Here is a 21,962-nt window from a genome sequence, read left to right as displayed (position 1 = left end):
CCTCGATGAAGGCAGTTGTAGCACCTCCTCCCGTGCCTCGGCGACCGACTGCACGGGCGTCGCCCCCGCAACACACCATCATGCCATCCTCTATCTCGTCGGTGGCGCCGCTCACCTCATCTCCGCCACCGCCATTCCTATCTCGTCTCCGCAACCCCCTCATCTCTGCCGCAACTGCCGCCCTCCTCATCACTGCCTTGTCTCCGGGGCCTCCTCCCAGTGGAGCGATAGCTAGATGCCGAGGATTTGCGGTGGAAACGACAACGTACCTCCTAGATCCGCCGGATTGTAGAGGAAACAACGTGAAGGCGACGGAGCCACGCGTTCAGTGCTCCGGCGAAAACGCCCGGAGAGGGAATCACCGTGACGAGATGCAGTGGGGAATGGATAAGAGGAGGTAGCATCGGCGAGTGGGTGGAAAATAAGTGGGCTGCATTGTGTTTCGTTCACCATACCCCCCCCCCCCCTAGCGAGCGCGCTGCTGACGTGAGGGGTCAATGTGCGCCAAGATTCACGTTTTCAGTCCAACAGGAGATGCTTCCCTTTTTTGGTTAAAGGAAAGAGATGCTCTGATTATACCTGGTCATGGTCAGCCCGACCCGGTCGACCCGACCCGACCTTATCCATGGGCCGGGCTCGGGCCTAAGTTTTGAGCCCGAAGCTCGGGCCGAACCGGGCCTGAGCCCGTCGATTTCGCCATTTAAGGAAGAGGCCTGGCCCGTGGCCCGACGGGCTTTTAGTATGATGGACTGGGCTCGAGCCCGATAGCCGGGCCAGGTCGGGCTCAGGCCTGGGTTTTTTGTATCGGGCTTTGGTTGGCCGGTCCGGCCCGAGGAATGGCCAGGTATAGCTCTGATTGATTCGGCAACGTGACCGAGACGAACCAGCCGAGAAGCAGGACTGCACGCGCTCGGATAGAGAAAGGAGCAACTCGGTCCAGTCCACTGCCTGCCTATTTTTATCCGCTGCAAAAATTGAGGGGACATATATAAAATCGGCTGCGGGCGACCGTGGGCCGGCTTGCATCGCACGACCCCCTTTGCCGGTGAAGAGAACAGAGTAGGCCTCGCACGCCAATGGCAGGTTCGTCCTTCCCCTCCCCCTCCCCCTCCAACCCTAGATAGATCCCCCAACAAACTCTCGATTCCTCGATTAATTTCTCCGATTCCACGCCAAGTCCACCCCGTAGCGGAGGATTCGGCCCGATTCGGGTGTTCTTGCTCAGTTCCGCTTGAGATTTCGGCCGCGAACTTTGGGGCGAGAGGTTGTTTAGGGATGTTTCACGCTGTTGGAGAAGAGATTTGAGGTGCTTCTGTACGAACTTGGAGCTTGCAACGCGATGGATCGTTGCCGGGTTGCTCCAGCTATCTTGACGTGGACGAAGGACGGTGGAACTGGCGTCAATTTTATCGATTTGGTAGGAATTGGCAGTGGCGGTTCGTGCGAAGATGTGGGCTTGAGAATTTTCGGCCGGTTAGTAGTTCGAGCTGTCCCCGGAGATGCCTTGATGTGCCAGTACCTGCTAATTTGTAGCTCTGAGCTTGGTTCTATGTTGATTGGCATGATTCAAGAGGGTTTGGTTAGCTCGAGAGAGCTCGTCGACCAGAGTTTTGCATACCCTGGGGCTCTTGATGTTCTACGATTGGTTAACGTCCGTGCCTGAGCCCGTATAGGCTTACTAATTTGTCAAAGTACACTGGTCATTTGAGGTGTAACGAAGTATCTAGTCCTTCCTGGGAGGCAGCATAAAATCGGGCATTTGATCATATACCTCTTGTTTTCTTGTTGCTAAACCCATTCCCTTTTATACGACAAAAATTGCTATTTGGCTAAACGAGATTCTTGGCTGAAAGATAGCTCACCTACTTGTGCATTTCCTGTTGGAGCCTTTCATTGATCTTCTATTTCTGCACTCCAGTTGTGTTGGCCATTCTTCAGTATTGTAGCTTGCTGCTAGCTCACTGCCAGTCACGTGCTTTTCATTATCCGATTATGGGGTTTTGTAATGCCTCTCAACTCAACTCACTGATGTTATGCCTCACATATTGATTTCTAAGTGGTTGAGATCAATTCTGATCTTCACTTGGTTAAATTTCCAGGTGCACCACCAAAACCGTGGGAACGTGCTGGGGCTGAGGGAACATCCGGTCCGTCGCCTTTCAAACCACCATCTGGTGGCAGCACTAGCGATGTCGTCGAAGCTTCTGGTACAGCTAAACCTGGAGAAACCATTGCTGCTACAGAGGGGAACATGTCTGCCAATGTAAATAACCCCATCTCGAGGCCTATGCCCCAACGTCCTTGGCAGCAAACAGGCTATGGAAATTCCTATGGAGGTAATCTACTGTACTGACCTAGAGCCCATTTGAAGCTTGTTTGCCTTTTGGGGATATCTTGTCAACAATGGTTGTCCTGAGGATGTTCATTTCCTCTTATACAGGAACAGGATATGGATCCAATATGTATAGTTCGGTTGGTGGATATGGCAGTACTTATGGTAGCGGCGGGCTCTATGGGAATAGCATGTACTCGAGCTATGGAGGCGGTGGCGGCCTCTATGGAGGTTCCGGGATGTATGGGGGAGGCATGTATAACAGTGGGATGGGAAGCTCTTATGGTGGTTATGGTATGGGTGGTATGGGCGGCATGGGTGGTATGGGCGGCATGGGTGGCATGGGCGGCATGGGTGGTATGGGTCCTTACGGCAATCCGGATCCAAATTCATTTGGCCCTCCCGCAGCACCACCGGGTTTCTGGGTGTCCTTCCTACGCGTGGTATAATACTTCTACTTTTTCACTGATCATGATTGTGTTCTGTTTCAATTGGTCCAGCCGTCCAGTGCACATTGAAGCATGCCATAATTTTCTGAATGTTCATTAATGCGAAATGTTTGGTTATAAACATTTTCTGCCTAAAGCAACCCAATCTTTGTTTACTGTTTCTTCATCCAGTTGTCCACTTTATTTTACTCTGAAGCTCAGGCTGTTGTGAGTTTCTATGTTGTGTCTATTTTGATATGTGTAGTTAAGTAGGTTTTAGTTAATGTACATTCTAGTGTGTCATCATGGTAATGTTAAACATTTGGCCATGCTTGTTCACATTTGTTTTTTGGAGTAGAGATCTTATCATCAAGTATATCAAAGTTTATAGATAGACATGTGTGAAGTTACATGTCATTCATACAACATATGAAGGCCCCGTATGATAGCTCAGAATTTTCCATGTATTATGAAAATACTACAGTTTTTTAGATTACCATGGTTTTAATTACTGTGAGCTGTTTGGCAACCACAAAAAACTGTAATATCAATACAACGGTATTCCGCAAACCATGGCATTTTCTCTGGATAAAACACCAACAACCCTGGACCTCCTTTTAAAAAACTGAGCATGCGAAAAGAACGAGCCCATCCTAAGCAGCCGTCGCCGCCCTGTTGTGTGTGGATGGTGTATTGGTCAGCGGCCATGGACAAATCAAAAAGGTTCCTCCTGCTGCTTCCTCCTATTTTCCCTGAAGTCGCGTCTGCCCAATCCGTGTTCCCTCCGTTACTATATCTTATATAGCGAAGGTGTGTGGGGGGATTTCGTTCCCCTTTTTCACTGTGCATGATGGACTGGCCTGGCCTGGATGACCAAGCCGTTCCCGTCAACCCGCAACTCCACCTCGCGTGGTGCACTGCCGGCATAGCTGTGTAGCCTTGTTGCAGAGCGTGGTTCTTGCTCCGTGTCAGTACGTTGTAAGTTCGATTGCTCCTCGATAAGTGTGACATCGAGCTTGTGCGTTGTTCGATTAGTCTGTGGTCGTACTAGTTTGTGCATGCCGGTGCTCTGTGAATGTCCGTTCATCAGCTTGCAACGTCTAGCTAGCTAACAACGCGAGCGTTTGCAACTGCTTCAAACGGCTAGCTAGTTAATTTTAGTTGATGCATATAAGGTCTTGCCAAACAGGTCTGCAGTTTTCTGAATACTCCAAAATACTTTGTTATGTCAAAACCGTGGTTTTTGTACCTACAGGTTAAATTGATGTAGTTTTTCAATACTTTGCTATCAAACACAGCTGAATTATAATAGTTCCCCCATTACTTTGACGGTTTAACACATGCTTAATCTTTTGAATACAATTCTTCATAACTAATCCTGGATTTGCTACAGATGCATGGTGCCGTCAGTTTCTTTGGGCGAGTTGCATTTCTTGTTGAACAAAACACACAAGCCTTCTATTTATTCATTACAGCTATGTTGCAGGTACTGTTATTTTAAGTTTTCCTCGCTTGTATTGGGTTTGAATAGCATGCTTACAGCTGTACTTGCATTGTTTGTATCTGATTGCCACAGCTCTTTGATCGGTCTGGGATGCTTTACGGTGAGCTTGCGAGATTTGTCTTGCGCCTGCTCGGAGTCCGAACAAAGTCAAAGAAAGGCCGCGTTCAGGGCGCTGAGGCCCCTGCATTCGAGGGACCTGGCCAGCAGCTTTTTGAGGCACCAAAAGCTGCCAACAACTCATGGGACAATGTTTGGGGAAACTAAGACGACTTGCCCTTTTATGTGCCGTTGAACTTATAGAAACATACAGTTAGCCAAGGAAAGATTATGAAAGCATGCATGTGAGCAATCAATCAGAAAGCGAAGAAGAGTGCCCAGTCGGAGGAAATTATCTGTTGTAGTTAGCGAAAGAACACAAGGGCTGCTCTTTCTGATTTTCATGGCTTAATCTGCCGTGAGCCTAATGATGTCCAGTTTGCTTTGCTGGAGGATGCAGTGTTGTTTAAGTATTTCTGTTGTTTGTATCTATGTGGGGTAAATAATACTGTATCTGTTATCTTGAAAAGAATGAAGCGAAATGTATTGTGTTTTCTCCCTATTTCTTAGTTTGATTTTCAACTGAAGGTGTCATTGGAGATGGTAAATGAAGTGCAAACATTTCATCTTCTCAGCAAGTGTGTCACAGAAGTACAGACTTGAAGAAAAAAGTTTTGTCCAGCTGACTGAGGTACATGTATTATGTACAAGTCAAAGCAGCCAAAATGTTGAAACATTGACATGGGTTAGGCTCAAAAATAACTTTAATTGTTGGTCGCATGACCAGCATTCTCTATCTATATTTTGAATTAATAACTGATGAAGCTGGCTTTGAAGATTCTGGCGACTGTTGAGGATGATGATGATGATGATGGTGCAGATATCATTATTGTCTTGTCTCCAAGAAAGAAAGTAGCCCCAGGAAACATGCCTGAAGCACCCCTGATCGATCAATCAATGAGAATAAACTGGCACGGTGGCCTCGTCTGCAACGGATCCGAAACCGTAGGGAAGAGGAAGAGAAGAAATGACGAAAGCGGAGGGCATTTTCCGCGAGGGGATAAATGTGGCGAATTTGTAGGGAAGGGAGGGTTGCAAGTGGATGAGGAAGCAGTGTAGGAGAGCCGCCCTCTCTTCCCACCTCCAATTGCTCATCTCATCCATACAACCCCCTCATCTCTCTCTCTCTCTCTCTCAACTGCGCAATTATTCTCCGTTGTATTGTTTGTCCGCATGCACAGAAACCTTGAGGACTCGCCGCCTCATCTCTTATATTGCATCCATCCCCTTCCCCACCACAATCCTTAGTTCCTTCCTTCCTTCCCCTCAGCCTTGAGGGGACAGCCTCCTCATACAAGGTAAAAACCTAAGGAGTTTCAGAGTAATTTACCAGGTTTATGATGCTCCAGTTCTTGGACGCTGTTACTATGTTATTAGCACATATTCTTTCTTTATCTTGATCGTGTGATCTTCTTCACAAGGTGTTTCACCCACTTGCATCTAGTAATTTTCTTCTCTTCAGGTAACTAACTACGCCTCTTGTTGTTTGTATGGAGCGGTGCAGGTGGTGATTTGCACAGCAAAATGGAGATCACCAATGTCACAGAGTACCAGGCCATCGCCAAGCAGAAGCTTCCCAAGATGATCTACGACTACTACGCCTCCGGCGCCGAGGACGAGTGGACGCTCCAGGAGAACAGAGAGGCCTTTGCCAGGATCCTGTAAGCTGCCTGCCCAGCCCATCCTTGACGTTTTCTTCCCACGGTATCTCCGTGTCTGTTTTGTTTGTAGAAATGCGCTGTACCAACTGAATTTCGGGGTTTCGGAGTTTGATGTACTACCTTAGAGCGCATCTAATTCACCAGAGACGACAAACTATATGCAATAATTAAAGAGGACGATTCTGATGCTTTCGATATATAGCGTGTATGACGTTTCAAGTCAATCAGCTTGTCATGTAATTTTCCGCAAATCCATGCTATTTGTCTAATATTCTCCTACTAGTTTAGGAACAGCTATCAAGTTCCTATTCACGTAGTAGCATAATAGGTTGCTCAAGTAATTTCTCGATACATCCTTTCAGAGCTAGACTTACTAATCCTTAGTACTTCTGATTTACCCATCATTGTTTGCCTGTGTTTTGGGTAGGTTCCGCCCGCGCATTCTCATCGATGTATCCAAAATCGACATGACAACAACTATCCTGGGATTCAAGCTCTCAATGCCTATCATGATTTCCCCCACTGCCATGCAGAAGATGGCTCACCCAGATGGTATTGTCTCTCTGAAATGTCGTTTGATTGTGCTTATATATATACTCTGGGAGTATATAAGGTTGTAGGAATTTTGAAATGGTTCCTGCTTTGTCTGCTGCACATTGTTGACCTAACATTGGCATATCCATCCTACTCTCAGGAGAGTATGCGACTGCCCGCGCAGCATCAGCAGCAGGCACTATAATGGTATGTCCATTCAGTCCCTTGCAGCAGAATATCTACGGATATATGGAACAATCCTATGTGACCAAGTAGAATGAGGTGCTAAAGAAAGATGCTCTATTTTTCTTTCAGACATTGTCGTCCTGGGCTACTTCGAGTGTTGAGGAGGTTGCCTCAACCGGACCAGGAATCCGTTTCTTCCAACTCTATGTAAATACTATGTCCGTTGAACAAGTGCTACTTACAGAATCCTTGTCTCTCTCATTTTGTTACTCAGGGCTTGTGAATGATCATAGTTCATCTCAACTTTGTAGGTGTACAAAGACAGGAAGGTGGTCGAGCAGCTTGTGAGGAGAGCGGAAAAGGCTGGATTCAAGGCGATAGCGCTCACCGTGGACACCCCGCGACTTGGCCGCAGGGAAGCTGATATCAAGAACAGGTACCCACCCCTCATATTCTCCATAGAATCATATATGATGGTGCAATAAATAATATCGACAGGCAATGTGGTGAACATGACAATGATACACTGAAGCAACATAAAGCACATCTGTCAGGATTTATACTAAGCAACCTGCTTATGGCTGCAGATTTGTTTTGCCACCAAATTTGACACTCAAGAACTTTGAAGGTTTGGACCTTGGCAAAATGGACCAGGTGCATAATCTATACCTATATTATTATACCTACTATTAAAGGAAATAGGTATTCTTCGTTTGGTTTGGTCCTTTTTGTTTGGCTTACACATTAAGCGATTTAGGCCAGGTACTTGTACGTTGATGGGCCTTTTATGGGCTTTTATAGAAACCATGAAAAATAATTAGGTCAAAATAAATCAACATTGTGGAAATTAAACACATGACCTCCTTAGTCCTTTTCGTTTGGCTTACACATTAAGCGATTTGGGCCAGGTACTTGTACGTTGATGAGCCTTTTATGGGCTTTTATAGAAACCATGAAAAATAATTAGGTCAAAATAAATTAACATTGTGGAAATTAAACACATGACCTCCTGTCTAGCTCTTCGATGTAACAACCAACAACCTATGTGCCTTTCACATTTACTAATCCCAACTCGCTCTAAATATACGAGTGGCAGTCATCATATTTAGGGCGAGCTAATTAAGCAAATGAGCTAATAAAGGAAGGATTGTGAGCTTGAATGGAATATTTAAACGGATGTGGCTAATTAAAAAAAGGATTATGGATAAACCGGTGGAATAACTAAAAGAAAGATTGTGATCTTAATAAATAAATTTTCAATGAAGAATTTGAGGTAAAAAGGTAGGATAATTAAAAGAAAGATCTGTAGGCTTAAATGTGTTGTGGCTACTAAATTAGAAAAAGGAAGGATCTAATTTCCGATTAAAACGGATGAAGACGTCATGGTAATTAATGAAAAGATTATACTTATATACCATTAAAAATGATTATACTTAAATGAAATTAGTGGGAGATTATGCCCGACAAAAAAAATATGAACACGACTATTTTTTTATGTTCATTTTGTAGAAAGTCATAGTAAACCCGATGTTGTGAGACATTATACTTGCACAAAATATTAATTTTTCCCGTTGCAACGCACGGGCATATGTGCTAGTTCATCTTACAGAAGACAATGCAAACTCTGCATGTCGCTCTGAATTCTCATGGGATCTCTGTGTTCCAAGCAGGCTAACGATTCAGGACTAGCTTCATATGTCGCCGGTCAAATCGACCGCACACTGAGCTGGAAGGTAAACCAAGAAGAAGAAAAAGTCTTACTTGAACTTGACAACTAACTCTATTCGTGTATGAAATTTGTTCTAGTTACCGTGGCTCTGAACTGAAGATGTGGCCTTGTCGTGCAGGATGTGAAGTGGCTGCAGTCCATCACCACGATGCCGATCCTGGTGAAAGGAGTGATCACCGCAGAGGACAGCAGGCTCGCCGTGGAGAACGGCGCGGCCGGAATCATCGTGTCCAACCACGGCGCCCGGCAGCTGGACTACGTCCCGGCGACCATCAGCGCCCTGGAAGAGGTCGTGAAGGGTGCTGGCGGGCAGATCCCCGTCTTCCTGGACGGCGGTGTGCGCCGCGGCACCGACGTCTTCAAGGCGCTCGCTCTCGGCGCCGCCGGTGTCTTCGTAAGTGCAGTGCATGCCTTTGTCCTGGGCTAGCTAACTAGCGAATTCAGCAAGTCATGATATTAGGTGTGCATGGCGTGCAGATCGGAAGGCCGGTGGTGTTCTCGCTGGCGGTGGCCGGGGAGGCCGGGGTGAGCAACGTGCTCAAGATGCTGCGCGACGAGTTCGAGCTGACCATGGCGCTCAGCGGCTGCAACTCGCTGGCCGACATCACCCGCAACCACGTCGTCACCGAGGCCGACAAATTCGGCGTCATGCCGTCCCGCTTGTAACTTGGAACCAAATCAAGTCGGCGCACGTCGCCGGCGGCCGTATATCGATCCAAGGCTTACGTACGTAACTGCATGGATGCATGATATGCTACGTAGTGTAATTAATTTTGGACGGGATGTGTGTGTGTGTGTGTGTGTGTGTGTGTGTTTCCAACTTCCAAAGTGCTGTGATATGGCATGGATCGATCAGACATGATAAATGAATTAAATAGGTACATTATTCCTCGCAAAAGAAAAATTGAATTAAGTACATTACGTGCAAGGTGAGTTTGCAATTATCCAACGAACAAGTTACTCTACCGGCCGCCAACAGGTTGATCTCCAAGAAACTAACTAGTTTAACACTCGAACAAACGAAAACTTCATTTGAACACTCCAATCTCATGCTTGAAAATACAAGTCTCAAGAACAAAAATAACCATATGCTAGCAAGCACTGTACGTATGTGTCTTTAACCACCGGACTAGGACTAGGAGGGCATCGCTCGCCGGCCGCCGGCGTACGGCGAACCCATGGCGGCGACCCTTGTCTTCCGCTTCTGCAGAAACTGCTGCAACGACCGCCTCATCGACAGCCCCGCGGCGGCCGCTTGGCTGGTGACCGGCGCAGCAGCCCCTGCTCCCTGACGAAGCGGGCGTGAAGCCAACAATGGAGCCCAACGTTGCGGCGCCGGCTGGCTTGGATTCTGATGCGCTCCGCACTGTGCCACTGCAGTGCCGCCGCCGCTGCTGTCCTGCTGCTCGGTTAGAATTTGTTGGCTCGCCATGGTTATGATTTCCCTTGCCTGCGATTAATCAATCAACAAATGAACTTTGCCACAGCCACTTCTGCGCACACATTTCAAACAAGAAATATGACTAGAAAATTTCAAACAAATTTCTGTTCATAATCATTTTGATTTTTGGTGCGATCGAGCACGTGTTTAATTCTGGTTGTCTATTTTGTATGGAGGCTTGCCCCTTTTCTGACTAATTGCTTAATTAAGTCAGACCAAGAGATGCTGTCAAAAAAAAAACAAGTCTGACTAAGAGACGATTGCGTTTGGGGAGTTGAACGTGCTTGTCAATTGCACATCCACTACTCCACCAAGACTAAATGTGGCTGCGTCTTAGTTTTGCCTGTCTCCTGGATGTGGTACATCACGTGTCGAAATAAGCACAAGAATTTTGACCCAAACTTAAGTCATTAAATATTACTAGTACTATTCTGAAAATTCAACCGTATCGTACCGGATTTTCCGTCCAGCTCATCCACGTGCTGAAATAAACACGTGCATAATGCATATATTGTTACCATGTTTTTTTCCTCACAAAGAACTTTGATCTATTATAATAATTAGCCAGAAGTGATGTGGTGGTAGACGCCCAAGTTTGATCTTTGGATTTGATTTGGGTGTCTCACCTGGGGCATCTTCATCTTCTAGGTTCACACACGTCGTGTCATGCGTGCATAGCAGGATAGAAGATTGTGAGAATCACAACCTAAAGACTGGCTTAAAGAAGAAGCGCTCCCTTGTTAATTTGCTATTGGTTCTATTTGTTGGCATCGTTTACATTAAACTGCAAAAACAACTCGTGGTGAAGGATCCATTCGATCCATCATGCATACTCCCACATTGTTTTGCCTTTTAATCACTTCCAAGATTGAGCTAAGCACATGCATGATCGTCAGTGATGACCAACCTAGTCCAGACGAGCATGATTAAGTACTTAGGGTTGAAACATACAGATACATGGAGGGATGGAGCAAATTAAAATGATGCTAAGGAGCGGGGCAGTTAGCTTACCTGGAGCTCGGTGACGTCGACGGCGCACACCCGGCCATCGTAGAATATGGTCATGCTCCTCCTCGCCGCGCCGCCGCTGCTGCTCCCGGTCCGAAGCCGCAGGCTCAGTTCGACCTCCGCTCCCCCGTCGTCGACGCTTCCCCCATCTCGCCACCCCTCCGCGGTGTCCCGCGCGCTGCTACTCGCCGCCGCCATTAATGTGTATATTCAAGTAGTACCAGGTCTATCGATCTTTCCTCCTCAAGTTCTTGGAAGAAGGAAGGCCGGCCCGTCAATACACACACACACACACCTCTCAATCTCTCTCTGCCCCGCTTGTTTATGAAACGTTGTGCGCGCACGACGGCAACGGGGCGGTTCGGTCTCTTCTTTCCTTTTGCCGCGCAGCGCACGTGAAGAATGCGTGCGTGCGAGGGAGAGGAGAAGCGGCGCCGGCTGTCCTGTGTACTCCTGTACTCTGTTTTCTTTACTTTTCTTTCACGGGAACCTTCTCCGCTTGGTTTTCTTGCCATCTTTTTCCCTTTTCGTTTGCCATAGCTAGCTGGCTTAATTTTTGTGCGCATGATTTGTGCAAACCACGTACTACTACTAATGAAAACGAGATCGATCATTGCTTTGACATGTCTGTTCCGGCTCTCTTCCACCTCTTTGTCGGCACGTGCTCTTTTCCTATGCATCCAGGAGTTCAGTGGGCCCACGTGCTACCAGATTTACACTATTCTATTCAGCAGTTTGACTATTTTTCCTTGAGGGATTGAATTAACTAAATTATTATAGCACATCACTTTGCTTAAAATCACAGCACCAAACTTTTTTTCTTTTCCAAAACACGAGGCAAAAACTTTGCCCATCTCATAACAAGGTTGTTGCCTAGTTAATTACGAAAAATCAAACGAAACCCAATACAAAGCCCATCCAAACAATGCCACATGCCACACCCACTCTCGCCGACAGCTCGCCGAACATCCAGGCCCGGTCCTAAGATTTCGAGGGCCCGGGGCAAGATAACAAAAAGGGGCCCTAAACCCACATATATTTTTTCTATTTCAAATGAAAATGAATACTTATTACACTAGAATTTATGTTGCCTTATCTATTCAGAAAAACCAGGGCCATAATCATTCACATAAAATTTGGCCGGTCTTGCCAATCAATACCTATGTTTTTCCCTTCGGTGCCAACTCAAAATTTTATCATCCTATAATTTTTCGCTAGGTTGTTATTCAGCAATAACTAACTAAAGCTAATTCCTTGAAATCCCTAGCAGAGGTACTTTCTTTATTTGCGGGGAATTAGTACATGTACTTTCCTGGGACTCAATAAACTCATTTGCATGTTCTCTTTTTTCACGTTGTTAGATGATATTATCCAAATAAAATCTACAATACAAGAAATTAAGAACACTACTAATTAAATAATATATAAATGCTAAGAAAGAGTCATGGAGCGATGTACCTGGATGGCTAAAAAATTCAAAATTGCAAGCTTTTGCTTCTGCTTACGAATCACGAAGAGAAATCCGAGTTTCCATTTTCTATTCCCAAACAATACAAGAAATTAGAGTGTGAGAGAGATATGTACAAGAATTAACTTCACGAACCGAACAATCTGACAGGACTAAAAACAGAGGATTTTCGTTGAAGAGGAGGTTAATGGAATCTCCGAAAATCACAAGTAGACAACGCAGGCGACCTTGGTATTAGCATGGCTGTTTCATTCCAGAGAAGAAGTAGAAAGATGAGAAGACCACGCGCGTGCGGCAAGGCCGGAATTAATCTATCTGTTATAGTTGTTTCTCTTTTTGAGAATCAGTCAATCTGTTACTTGGGAAAGAATTCTTTCCTAAAAATCACACATGCAAAAAATCACTCGATCTGTAAAATGGGAAATAATTGATCACCTTTTTAAGAACCAGTCAATCTGTTAACATGGGAAAAAATTCTTTCCTAAAAATCACAATTACTTTCTAAGTATCACAACGTAAGAAAACTAAGTCATTAGCCATCGGGGGCCCGGGACGGCCGCCCCTCCTGCCCCACCCCATTAGTCATTAGCCATCTCTATTTTTAATGGAGGAGTTCATATGTTGTTCCTTCGTTCGTTCGCTCGCTCCCCCTCCCATCTCGATCTCCCCATCCACCGATCCACCCCTCCCACCGATTTTTATTGCTACTGATTTTTTAGATTGCTCTCGGTTTTTTTACAATGAAATGAACCGGCAGCCATCCATGTATTCCATATATATATATATGAAGTAAATCAGCAGTCAATCAACCAACGAAGTAAATCGGCAGCCATTCAACCAATCAGCCATATATCCATATATAACATGTATTCCATATATAACACAAATCATATCACAATTTAGGATTAAGCGGTAGTGTTTCCATGTAGAGCCGAAATCTTCCACATTTAGCCAAAAAAACATAGGAGGGCCAGGCGAGCCAGAGTTTGCCATCGGAGCAAAAATCAAAGGAGGAAAAAAACAAACGTGGCCTCCCTTTCCTCCGCAATCGGATCCCTGCCAGCATGGCCATGCCGCCGCCGCCTGCAGAGTCCGCCCGGATGGAGGAAGCGCTTGGGGCGAGGGAGAGGTCTAGGCGTCGTCCCGGTGCTCGTCTCCCTCTGGTGTCCGGTGTTGTCTGCTGGCTGCTGCTGCTGTGTGCGCGGGAGATTGGGAGGAGGCTTCAGATGGGATGGAAGAATTTTATACTGATTAACTATCTTCTGTGGGAAGCTTCAGCTGTTGATTTCAGCAGAAGATGTGTGGTGTGCTGCTGCTATTTCGGCGACAACGCTAACACAGAGATTGGTACTTTGGTGTGTTCCTTGGATGGACGACCGGTCAAGGTCAGATGATCAATTCACTTCTTGGCTGCCGCTGCCAAGTTTACTATTATGAATCTAATCCCTCCTATTATTCTCTTGTTGTTACAAATCTGCTCACTTCACAATGTTTTGGCGTGACATGCTTTGGGCGGCTTGCTTTCACACATGGAACAAACTGATTATATTTATTTTCAGGTACAAAGATTATTTGCAGGAGTACAAAGAGAAATATAAAGTCTACCCTTACTTGAATAGTCAGATAGATAAAACACAGTATTGTTACACTGAATTTTCCTTTTAAAGTTCCCCTTTGTATTCTGTTTATTTCTTAAGTCCATGTCATGTTATCTCCTATAATTGGCCTGCTTGTTACGCAATTTTGAAGCTAAAGGTTCATGCGGATTTCAATGTTGCTAAAGAAAGATACAACGATCGGTGCTACATTGTTGAAAGACTCAAAGACATGTATCATGAGTCAGACACAGTAATTAAGTTTTCTACATGCCTTTTCCTTACTAACTAAACCTGAGTACATGATTATTTTCAGTTTTCTCAGAGGAGCGGTAGCGAAGGGAACACACAACAGTTGTTGTCATATGCACCACGGGCACGGTGGGTGGTAGATTACGCGGACACTGGGCGTCGTCTTGCTTCTTTTGTTCTGCTTATTAATTAATTCTCTATCTATTTATGATGATGCAATTTTGGGTTGTGTGTGTGCTGCTGCTGCTTACACATAACAAATAATATTGATATGAATTTTTCTTCTTCAGTTGCTAATGCACTGATATGTTATTGTTCATGCACATGTACTTTAGCACCCACATTTCCATGTCTCCTTCAATTTGTTGCAGATTTCTTCCAAGTATAGTGAGCTACTTTATTAATGTGAACTTTTACTTCTTGCAGTTGCTAATGTATTGATATTTTTTTGTTCATGCTCATGTGTTGTAGCTCCCACATCTTTCTCTGTCTCCTTCAATTTGTTGTTCATGCTCATGTGATGTAGACTACACACGGCATGCCGGTGCAGGAGGTGGCGTTGCGATGTGTTGGATCTGATCTTTTTTCTCCTGCTATACGGTTGCTTTGAGTGGTGATGCCAGGAATGAGGAGCGGACACCTACGTCATGTGTCACCAGTGGAGGAAGGAAGGCAAGAAGAAGCTCTCCAACACCAACTTCACATTGTTCCGTAGTTTGATTCGTTATATTTTCCCCGAGTTCCATGTTCCCCCCTTTTCCATTCCATGCATGCGTTGTGTTGTGTGTGGTAAAGTAATTTCAAGAAGAATCATCGTGCGCAATTATTTACGTGTGTTGCTATATTTGCCGGTGAATTTGCAGGACATTTAAATGCATTAGTTAACTAGGGCGTTTGTGTTGATCTAGGACATCTGGACGTAGCTGTTCTACTCCTTATTTAGCCAGAAGAATTCCTAGCTGGGACGAAGGTGAGCCATCTTAAGTCTAGCTTTTGCATGTTCTCCAATTGTTGGAGCTTCCCAAATTGTAGACTCTCTATTGCCTTGCAGTTTGTACTCCACTACCGCTTACTTATATGAATATTTCACTTTAAAGTTCTCACTAAGTTGGTATGCTAGACACGCAAAAGTGGCCCCTTTCAAATTGTCATAAACTATTTGATTAGTGCATAATTAATTGCAAGTGAATTATATAATAATCCATTTTATGTACTTACAAGTTCAAACAATAACCCCAATTTGTCATGTAGTAAATTAGTTGTACTATATGTACTTCATTTCTTATATGTAGCTAGCTTGCTAGGTTTAAATAAGGACAACGTTTTGTTAATTTTCTTGAGCTTTGAAACCCTAGATTTATTTGATGGAGTATCTTGCAAATAAGTTAGGATTGGGAGGCAAATATAGAAGATCAAGAAGAATTTGACCCAAAAGAGCCAGCAATATAGAAGACAGGGAGGGGGGGGGGTCATGAAAAGAGGTCCTCACCTTGGGTGTCGTCCCTCCTACCCACATCCGGACAGAGAGCGGTGAACCCTGCTGCATCGACCAGTCGGATCCGACTGATTCCATGTCAGACTAGCGGATGCATTGGCTTGGTGTCAATGCGGTGGTGCGAGAGATTGTCGGGCAGATAAAGGGGCCGGCAACACCGTGGCAGGAGAGGAGGATGCAGGTGACGTTGTCGAGGGACTTGTGGAGAAAGGGGACACGATAGACGACAGGGATAGGAGATGCTAGCCGACGCCATGGAGGGAAGAGGAGGATGAGGTGGACGGGCTCCTGTAGTGGTGTGGAGAGGAGGAGCATCGATGCCGTGGCGGGGAGAGGAGGGGCCGGCCGCGGCGGGGAGAGGAGTAACTGGCGCACGCCGTGCAGGGGTGAAACGATTACGTGGACTGAAGGGGAGGCACGATGATGGATATGGCTGTGAGTGGAGACAGTGAGAGGACTACCCTGACCTTTGGCCGCTGTGCGGTGAGGATAAGGTTGTGTAGGTAAAAAAATAGTTTTTCTTGCAAATAAATACACTTGTTTCAGTCTTAGTTTCATTTTTATATTTAAACATTCAAAATCATTAGTATCAATGTGTTTCTAATAACTTTTCTTGCTCAATCCATGATGTTAGATTCAACACGAGATCTAAAGTTCCGCCTGAAGCCAAACATTCAGTTGTTGACAACATTGTTTGATAGTTGTCCAGGTAGACAATAACATCTCATCGTGCGACCTGGCAAGTAACGTCTCTTGTCATTGTTGTCATGGTTTACGGTTTTTAATTGCTACCGCTTGTAAATTTATCTTCCATATGCAAATTAGACCCTATCCATGGTTCGATATATCTTGTACATCATCGAAAAACATGCACGCATGTATATATTTTAGACCCTATCCATACATCAGCCAAAGGTTAAAACTCCAAGGAATTTAGTGATTACAATGATTTGTGAGGGAATTCAACGACACACTTCCAATTAGCGCAACCTGACTAGAATTCCAATATATCTAGATGTCAACGTGTATTTTCGGCTGGTATTCCAATGATCATAGATGGGTAAATTTATATACTTCACTATCATAACATTAAAGATACAAGCATTTATTTTCTGTTATCACTATATTTAATATAATATTAATTTAGGAAATTGCAGGGATGTGTCTGCCTCCAGCAAAACGTGACAATGGTTCCAGCAAAATGCCATGCTGGTTGCAGCGTTACATTGATCTTGCAGCAAACATGGGCTCCCGTTCCAGCAAAACAAAACGCCGGTTCCAGCAAATCGTAACGCCAATTGCAACATTGTCGTGGCGTCCCCGCCGTTCTCCACCGTCGCACCACCGCGGCTCGTGGTAGCTCTTCCGAATGCTGGTTGTGGTTCCAGCACTTTGTGCGGTCGGTTGCAACATTAATTGGCTCGCTGTCCGTCGTTCAACTCCAGCGACGCGTCGCTCGTCGCGCCATGGCCATGTGTCGTTGCAGCTCCACCCCACCCCTTACGAAGCTCTGGGTGGTTGCAGATTTCGTCGGCTGTGGTTTGCATGCCGCGTGGAGGGAGGAGGTGTGGATCTCGCCGGCGCGCGCTCCGTCTCGTATCTCCGTCCACCTCTGGTATCAGCTCGCCGGCGCATAGTCGAGGGGAGCCGCGGGGCGCGCTCGGACGACTGGGGAGCAGATGGGGAGCAAGAGAGCGGAAGAGGAAGGCAACCATAGCGAAGGGATAAGGTGGGGTCACGGTCTGTTCTGGCCACATGATGACTCCCGATCGAACGTCCCGCGCACGACCGGCCCAATGTTCGGCCGACGCGCCGGCTATAAATGTTTTTAATTGTATACTCTCGTGGAATGGCAAAGAATTGGTGCATCTGATTTGTACGGTGAGTATTCACTGTTGCACATTTTAAGACCTTCAACATCAATAATATTCTTGTTAACTACATATATTTCTTGTGCAGGATGATTATGAGTTGATCAAGTAGTTTTTATTATACTTGCTCAAATATTGTGCGAATGAATCTAAAGACAATATTCCTAGATATTGTGCGAGAACAACTTAGGGCATCAAGTAGTGCTTAATTCGTAACAGATTCTTAGTTGGATCATCACTCTCTATGTATACAAAGTCAAATTACCTTTTTATCAACTTATATTGCAAGTAAAGTGGATTTCAATTTTTACCCGATTGTTACTGCTATCTTTTCTATACAAGTGAAATTTAGCATGATTTATGTTATATATATAACTCAAACAAAATATTTTAAAAGCCCGTGGCAACGCACGGGTATTCTACTAGTCACATCAGCACACAAGCCAAACTCACACAAATCAACGGTAACCTGTTTCACCGAGTTAGTCATAATCCCACCACATTGCCGAAGAGAAGAAGCCGTGACTGCTACTAGAGTAGCAGACCCGGAACACTCCCACAGCTGTGAAGATGCATGCACTCCATAGGACATGTGCCCAACGCAATGCAACTCACGACACTCCGACCACCAACATCAAGAGCAACTTCACTGCTCACGCATCACTCGAACTGCTCGAACTCTCGAGGCCTCTGCCCCTACTTTCATCTGCGATCCATTGGCAGCCCCTTCCTCTCTTGCCCTCACCTGCGGACGAAGCCCCTAACCGCATCCTGCCGCCGAGTCATGAGGCCACCGGATCCAGCCCCAACGGACAGACCAATAACCCCACCACCACTGACGCCGCCCGGGCTTTGCCCAACGATGCTCTCCATCGGTGGTGAGGGGAGAGGAGGAGACGGGGAAGAGGCCCTGTGATGGATTATGGATGGGCTTAGACCCATATAAAACAATAATCCATGGTTAATCTCTAAGGCCCATGCATGTGTACGACAAGTGGTGGGAAGTTCAGTACCATATTGCTACAATAAGCAGAGTGACATCTCTTTATAAGGGCTGCTCCATCACTTGCTATTGGGAGCTTGTGAATAGGAGTTGTACACGCGCGCTCCTCCTCCTCCGTCGCCCGCCTCGCCACGCCTTGCCTCGCCTCGTCACGACGCGTGCGCGCGCCGCGGGTTGTGGGAATGAGCCGAGATGAAGCTTATTTTTGCCAGTCAGGAATGGCTAATTAATCTCGGATTAATTAACGAGTCGCTTACAAAAGTGCCACTGTCCGAGACGTTGGACCGTGGGCTGTTCGCGAACTCGATCGTGAGCCTGAGCCCAGGCCCATCTACCCGGTGACCTATATAAGAAGGCGCCCTAGACCTCATCTACTGTTCCTCTCTCCGTGCTGCTTCCGATGATCCCATCCCGACAACTGCGTGCATGGTTGGTCGGGAGAGCAGGTGCCTCCGGAACCCTGTCGTTCGAGATCCTGCCCGGAAGAACGGCAATAAGTTTTTTGGGGAGTGTCTCGACGCGACTGCTCCCGATCCATCCGCCTCTGCTTCCACTACTTCCCCTGCATCGACTCCATGGCTGAGGACGAAGCCGCAAAGAAGAAGGCCTCGGCCGATGCCGAGGCTGCCGCCGCCGCATTGGCCTGGCCAACCGGAGGGTATGACTCGTTCATCCCCTATTTGCTTGTTCATGTCCTGGCCGTATATATGCCGTTCATAGATGTTTTGGTTCTATGTACTGTAGGCACTCACATGCTTAGGTATCGGTATGAGATGCATACTATATTTGCCATGCTTACTGTTTACTCATGGATTAGATTAGTCGAAAAAGTGCTAATATTTCCAACAATCCAAAAACCTTATTTTAGGCACTTTTTGACTCATGACTTTACCGCTACTCTGAAACAGGAAAAGTTTACCGGAACGCATTTTAAGCGTTGGCAGACGAGGACCACCTTGTGGCTCACAACAATGAACGTGTTCTGGGTTGGTGGTGTGTCTCCCACGGTAATGATTGCTCCTGACAGGAGAATGCATTTAGGGAGGCAACCACCATCTTTGTGGGAGTTGTTCTTACTATGATCGCAGACAAGCTTGTGGACGCATATCTCCGTATGTGCATTTCCAAGAATTTGTGGGATGCGCTCGAAGCTAAGTTCGGCGCAACCGATGCTGGAAGCGAGTTGTATGCTATGGAGCAGTTCCATGGTTACAAAATAGTTGATAATCGTTCTATATTGGACCAGGCCCATGAGATACAATGCATCACTAAGGAGTTAGAGCTCCTGAAGTGTGAGTTACCAGACAAGTTTGTCGCGGGTTGCATTATTGCAAAACACCCTCCTGGATGGAGGAACTTTGCTACTTCTCTTAAGCACTTGAGACGTGAATTCTCTGTTGAGGATGTCATCGGTCATCTAAGTGTTGAGAAGAACTCGAGAGCAAAGGACTCACATGTGAAAGGGGCAAAGGGTTCTTCTAGCGCCAATGTGGTGCAGAAGAACTTCCACAAGTTCAAGTGAAAGAACTTTGTCCAGCAGAATACTACCTTCAAGAAGAAGGGTAAGAAGAAAGACAAAAAGCGCGATGGTTGCTTTACTTGTGGTTCAGAGGAACATTGGGCAAACAAGTGCCCAAACAAGTACAAGAAGCCAGGACAGGACGCAAAGTCTGTCAATGTCACTCTGAGAAACAATGATGGGGCATCTGGGTATGGTAATCTGTTTACCGTACTTTCAGTTTGTCAGTCCACCGATTGGTGGGTTGACACTGGGGCCAATATTCATGTGTGTGCTGATGTGTCTTTGTTTTCTTCTTACCAGGTCACACGAGATTGTTTCGTCCTGATGGGGAACGGCCCACATGCTTCTGTTCATGGTGTTGGCATGGTAGGTCTGAAGTTTACTTCGGGAAAGATCGTGCAACATGTCCCCGCCATCAAGAAGAATCTCGTTAGTGGCTCCCTTCTATGTAAAGAAGGGTTTAAGTTAGTATTTGAGTCTAGCAAAGTAGTTGTATCTCGGTATGGACTATTTATTGGAAAGGGATATGAGTGTGGTGGTTTGTTCCGCCTTTCCCTGGAGGATTTCTGTAATAAAGTCATGAACCAAATTCATTCTAATGTGAACGAATGTGAGGTTTGACATTCATGTCTTTGTCACATAAATTTCGGTTGTATGATGCGATTAGCTAAGATGGATCTAATTCAGAGTTTCACTTTAGCCAAAGGCTCTAAGTGCCATGCGTGTGTGCAAGCAAAGCAACCTCATAAGCCTCACAAGCCTGCGAAGGAGAGACACTTAGCACCACTAGAGCTCATACATTCAAATCTCTGTGAGATAAATGGTGTGTTGACTAAAGGTGGAAAGAAATACTTCATGACTTTGATTGATGATTCCACTAGATTCTGTTATGTGTATTTGTTAAATACAAAGGATGAGGCTCTACACTACTTTAAAATCTATGAAGTTGAGAACCAACTTGAGAAGAAAATAAAACGAGTCTGGCCTGATCGTGGAGGAGAGTACTTTTCTAGCGAGTTCGATTTATTCTGTGCGTAACATGGTATTATTCATGAGAGGACGTCTCCCTATTCACCCTAGTCAAATGGGTTTGCCGAACGGGAAAACCTACTCTAACAGATTTGGTTAACGCCATGTTAGATACTTCAGATTTATCCAAGGCATGGTGGGGGGAGGCTGTATTGACATCATGTCATGTACTGAACAAAGTCCCCGCGAATGATAATGAGACTACTCCCTATGAGCAATGGGAAAAGGAAAGAACTACACTCTCTTACTTGCACAGTTGGGGTGTTTGGCGAAAGTCAATGTGCCGATCCCCAAAAATGTAAGCTTGGACCAAAGACCGTGGACTGCGTTAATTTGGGCTATGCTAAGAATAGCATTGGCTATAGATTTCTAGTAGTAAAATCTGAGGTACCTGACCAGAAGGTCAGTACAATTATAGAGTCTAAGGATGCTACATTCTTTGAGGATATTTTCTGATGCGGAGCATCCCAAGGCCATCCCCATGGATCTACCTACATCTCCCACGACACCACTTGGACCAATGATAAGAGCCTGTGCGAGAGCCATGGAGAACGAGGTTAACTCTCTCCTTGTTGAACTTCCCTTTGACCCACTTGAGACATGGCTACTACCTCAAACGGAGATGCTTTGTGTGCTTAGGTACCATGTAAGCAACCAAGGAGAAGTTACGATGCAAGATGGACATCAAGAGCTTGAAGAACATCTTCCCAGCGTAGAAATACCGGTACAACCGCCCAACTACCGGTCGACCGGTACAACCGCCCAACTACCGGCCATCCTTCTGTAATCGAGCGGTGCAAGGCTGGTA

General features: G+C 45.8%; 4 protein-coding genes across 9 annotated transcripts; 3 read left to right on the top strand and 1 right to left on the bottom strand.

The window, feature by feature from the left end:
- Positions 1–928: 928 nt before the first annotated feature.
- LOC125537365 (peroxisomal membrane protein 13) lies at positions 929–4,862 on the top strand. The gene is made up of 5 exons (XM_048700668.1): positions 929–1,083; positions 2,100–2,336; positions 2,441–2,775; positions 4,154–4,246; positions 4,337–4,862. Exons 1-5 carry the CDS (start codon positions 1,077–1,079, stop codon positions 4,526–4,528), a joined length of 864 nt encoding a protein of 287 aa, XP_048556625.1. The 5' UTR covers positions 929–1,076; the 3' UTR covers positions 4,529–4,862.
- Positions 4,863–5,385: 523 nt separating this feature from the next.
- Positions 5,386–9,368, top strand: LOC125537363 (glycolate oxidase 5). Its single transcript, XM_048700667.1, has 10 exons — positions 5,386–5,658; positions 5,865–6,021; positions 6,449–6,573; positions 6,716–6,762; positions 6,871–6,948; positions 7,053–7,177; positions 7,329–7,395; positions 8,412–8,474; positions 8,589–8,864; positions 8,948–9,368. The coding sequence occupies exons 2-10, from the start codon at positions 5,885–5,887 to the stop codon at positions 9,134–9,136; spliced, it is 1,107 nt and encodes a 368-aa protein (XP_048556624.1). The 5' UTR covers positions 5,386–5,658; positions 5,865–5,884; the 3' UTR covers positions 9,137–9,368.
- On the bottom strand, positions 9,292–15,838 carry LOC125537366 (protein TIFY 5-like). Its single transcript, XM_048700669.1, has 3 exons — positions 15,724–15,838; positions 10,923–12,456; positions 9,292–9,920 (listed from the first exon to the last, which is right to left on the bottom strand). The coding sequence occupies exons 2-3, from the start codon at positions 11,115–11,117 to the stop codon at positions 9,606–9,608; spliced, it is 510 nt and encodes a 169-aa protein (XP_048556626.1). The 5' UTR covers positions 11,118–12,456; positions 15,724–15,838; the 3' UTR covers positions 9,292–9,605.
- LOC125537367 lies at positions 13,003–17,670 on the top strand. 6 transcript variants are annotated; one of them, XM_048700673.1, is made up of 5 exons: positions 13,117–14,363; positions 14,785–14,906; positions 15,143–15,204; positions 16,364–16,438; positions 16,887–17,670. In XM_048700673.1, exons 2-5 carry the CDS (start codon positions 14,851–14,853, stop codon positions 17,087–17,089), a joined length of 396 nt encoding a protein of 131 aa, XP_048556630.1. In that variant the 5' UTR covers positions 13,117–14,363; positions 14,785–14,850; the 3' UTR covers positions 17,090–17,670. The 6 variants fall into 6 exon arrangements, 3 of the variants coding, with proteins under 3 accessions (XP_048556630.1, XP_048556629.1, XP_048556627.1); XM_048700672.1 differs by having other exon boundaries at positions 13,121–14,363; positions 14,761–14,906; XM_048700670.1 differs by having other exon boundaries at positions 13,155–14,906.
- Positions 17,671–21,962: the final 4,292 nt, after the last annotated feature.

Source organism: Triticum urartu, chromosome 2, assembly GCF_003073215.2.
Source record: "Triticum urartu cultivar G1812 chromosome 2, Tu2.1, whole genome shotgun sequence".
NCBI lineage: Eukaryota > Viridiplantae > Streptophyta > Magnoliopsida > Poales > Poaceae > Triticum > Triticum urartu.
Note: the sequence above shows the minus strand (reverse complement) of the source record. Positions and strands in the feature narration are given on the sequence as shown.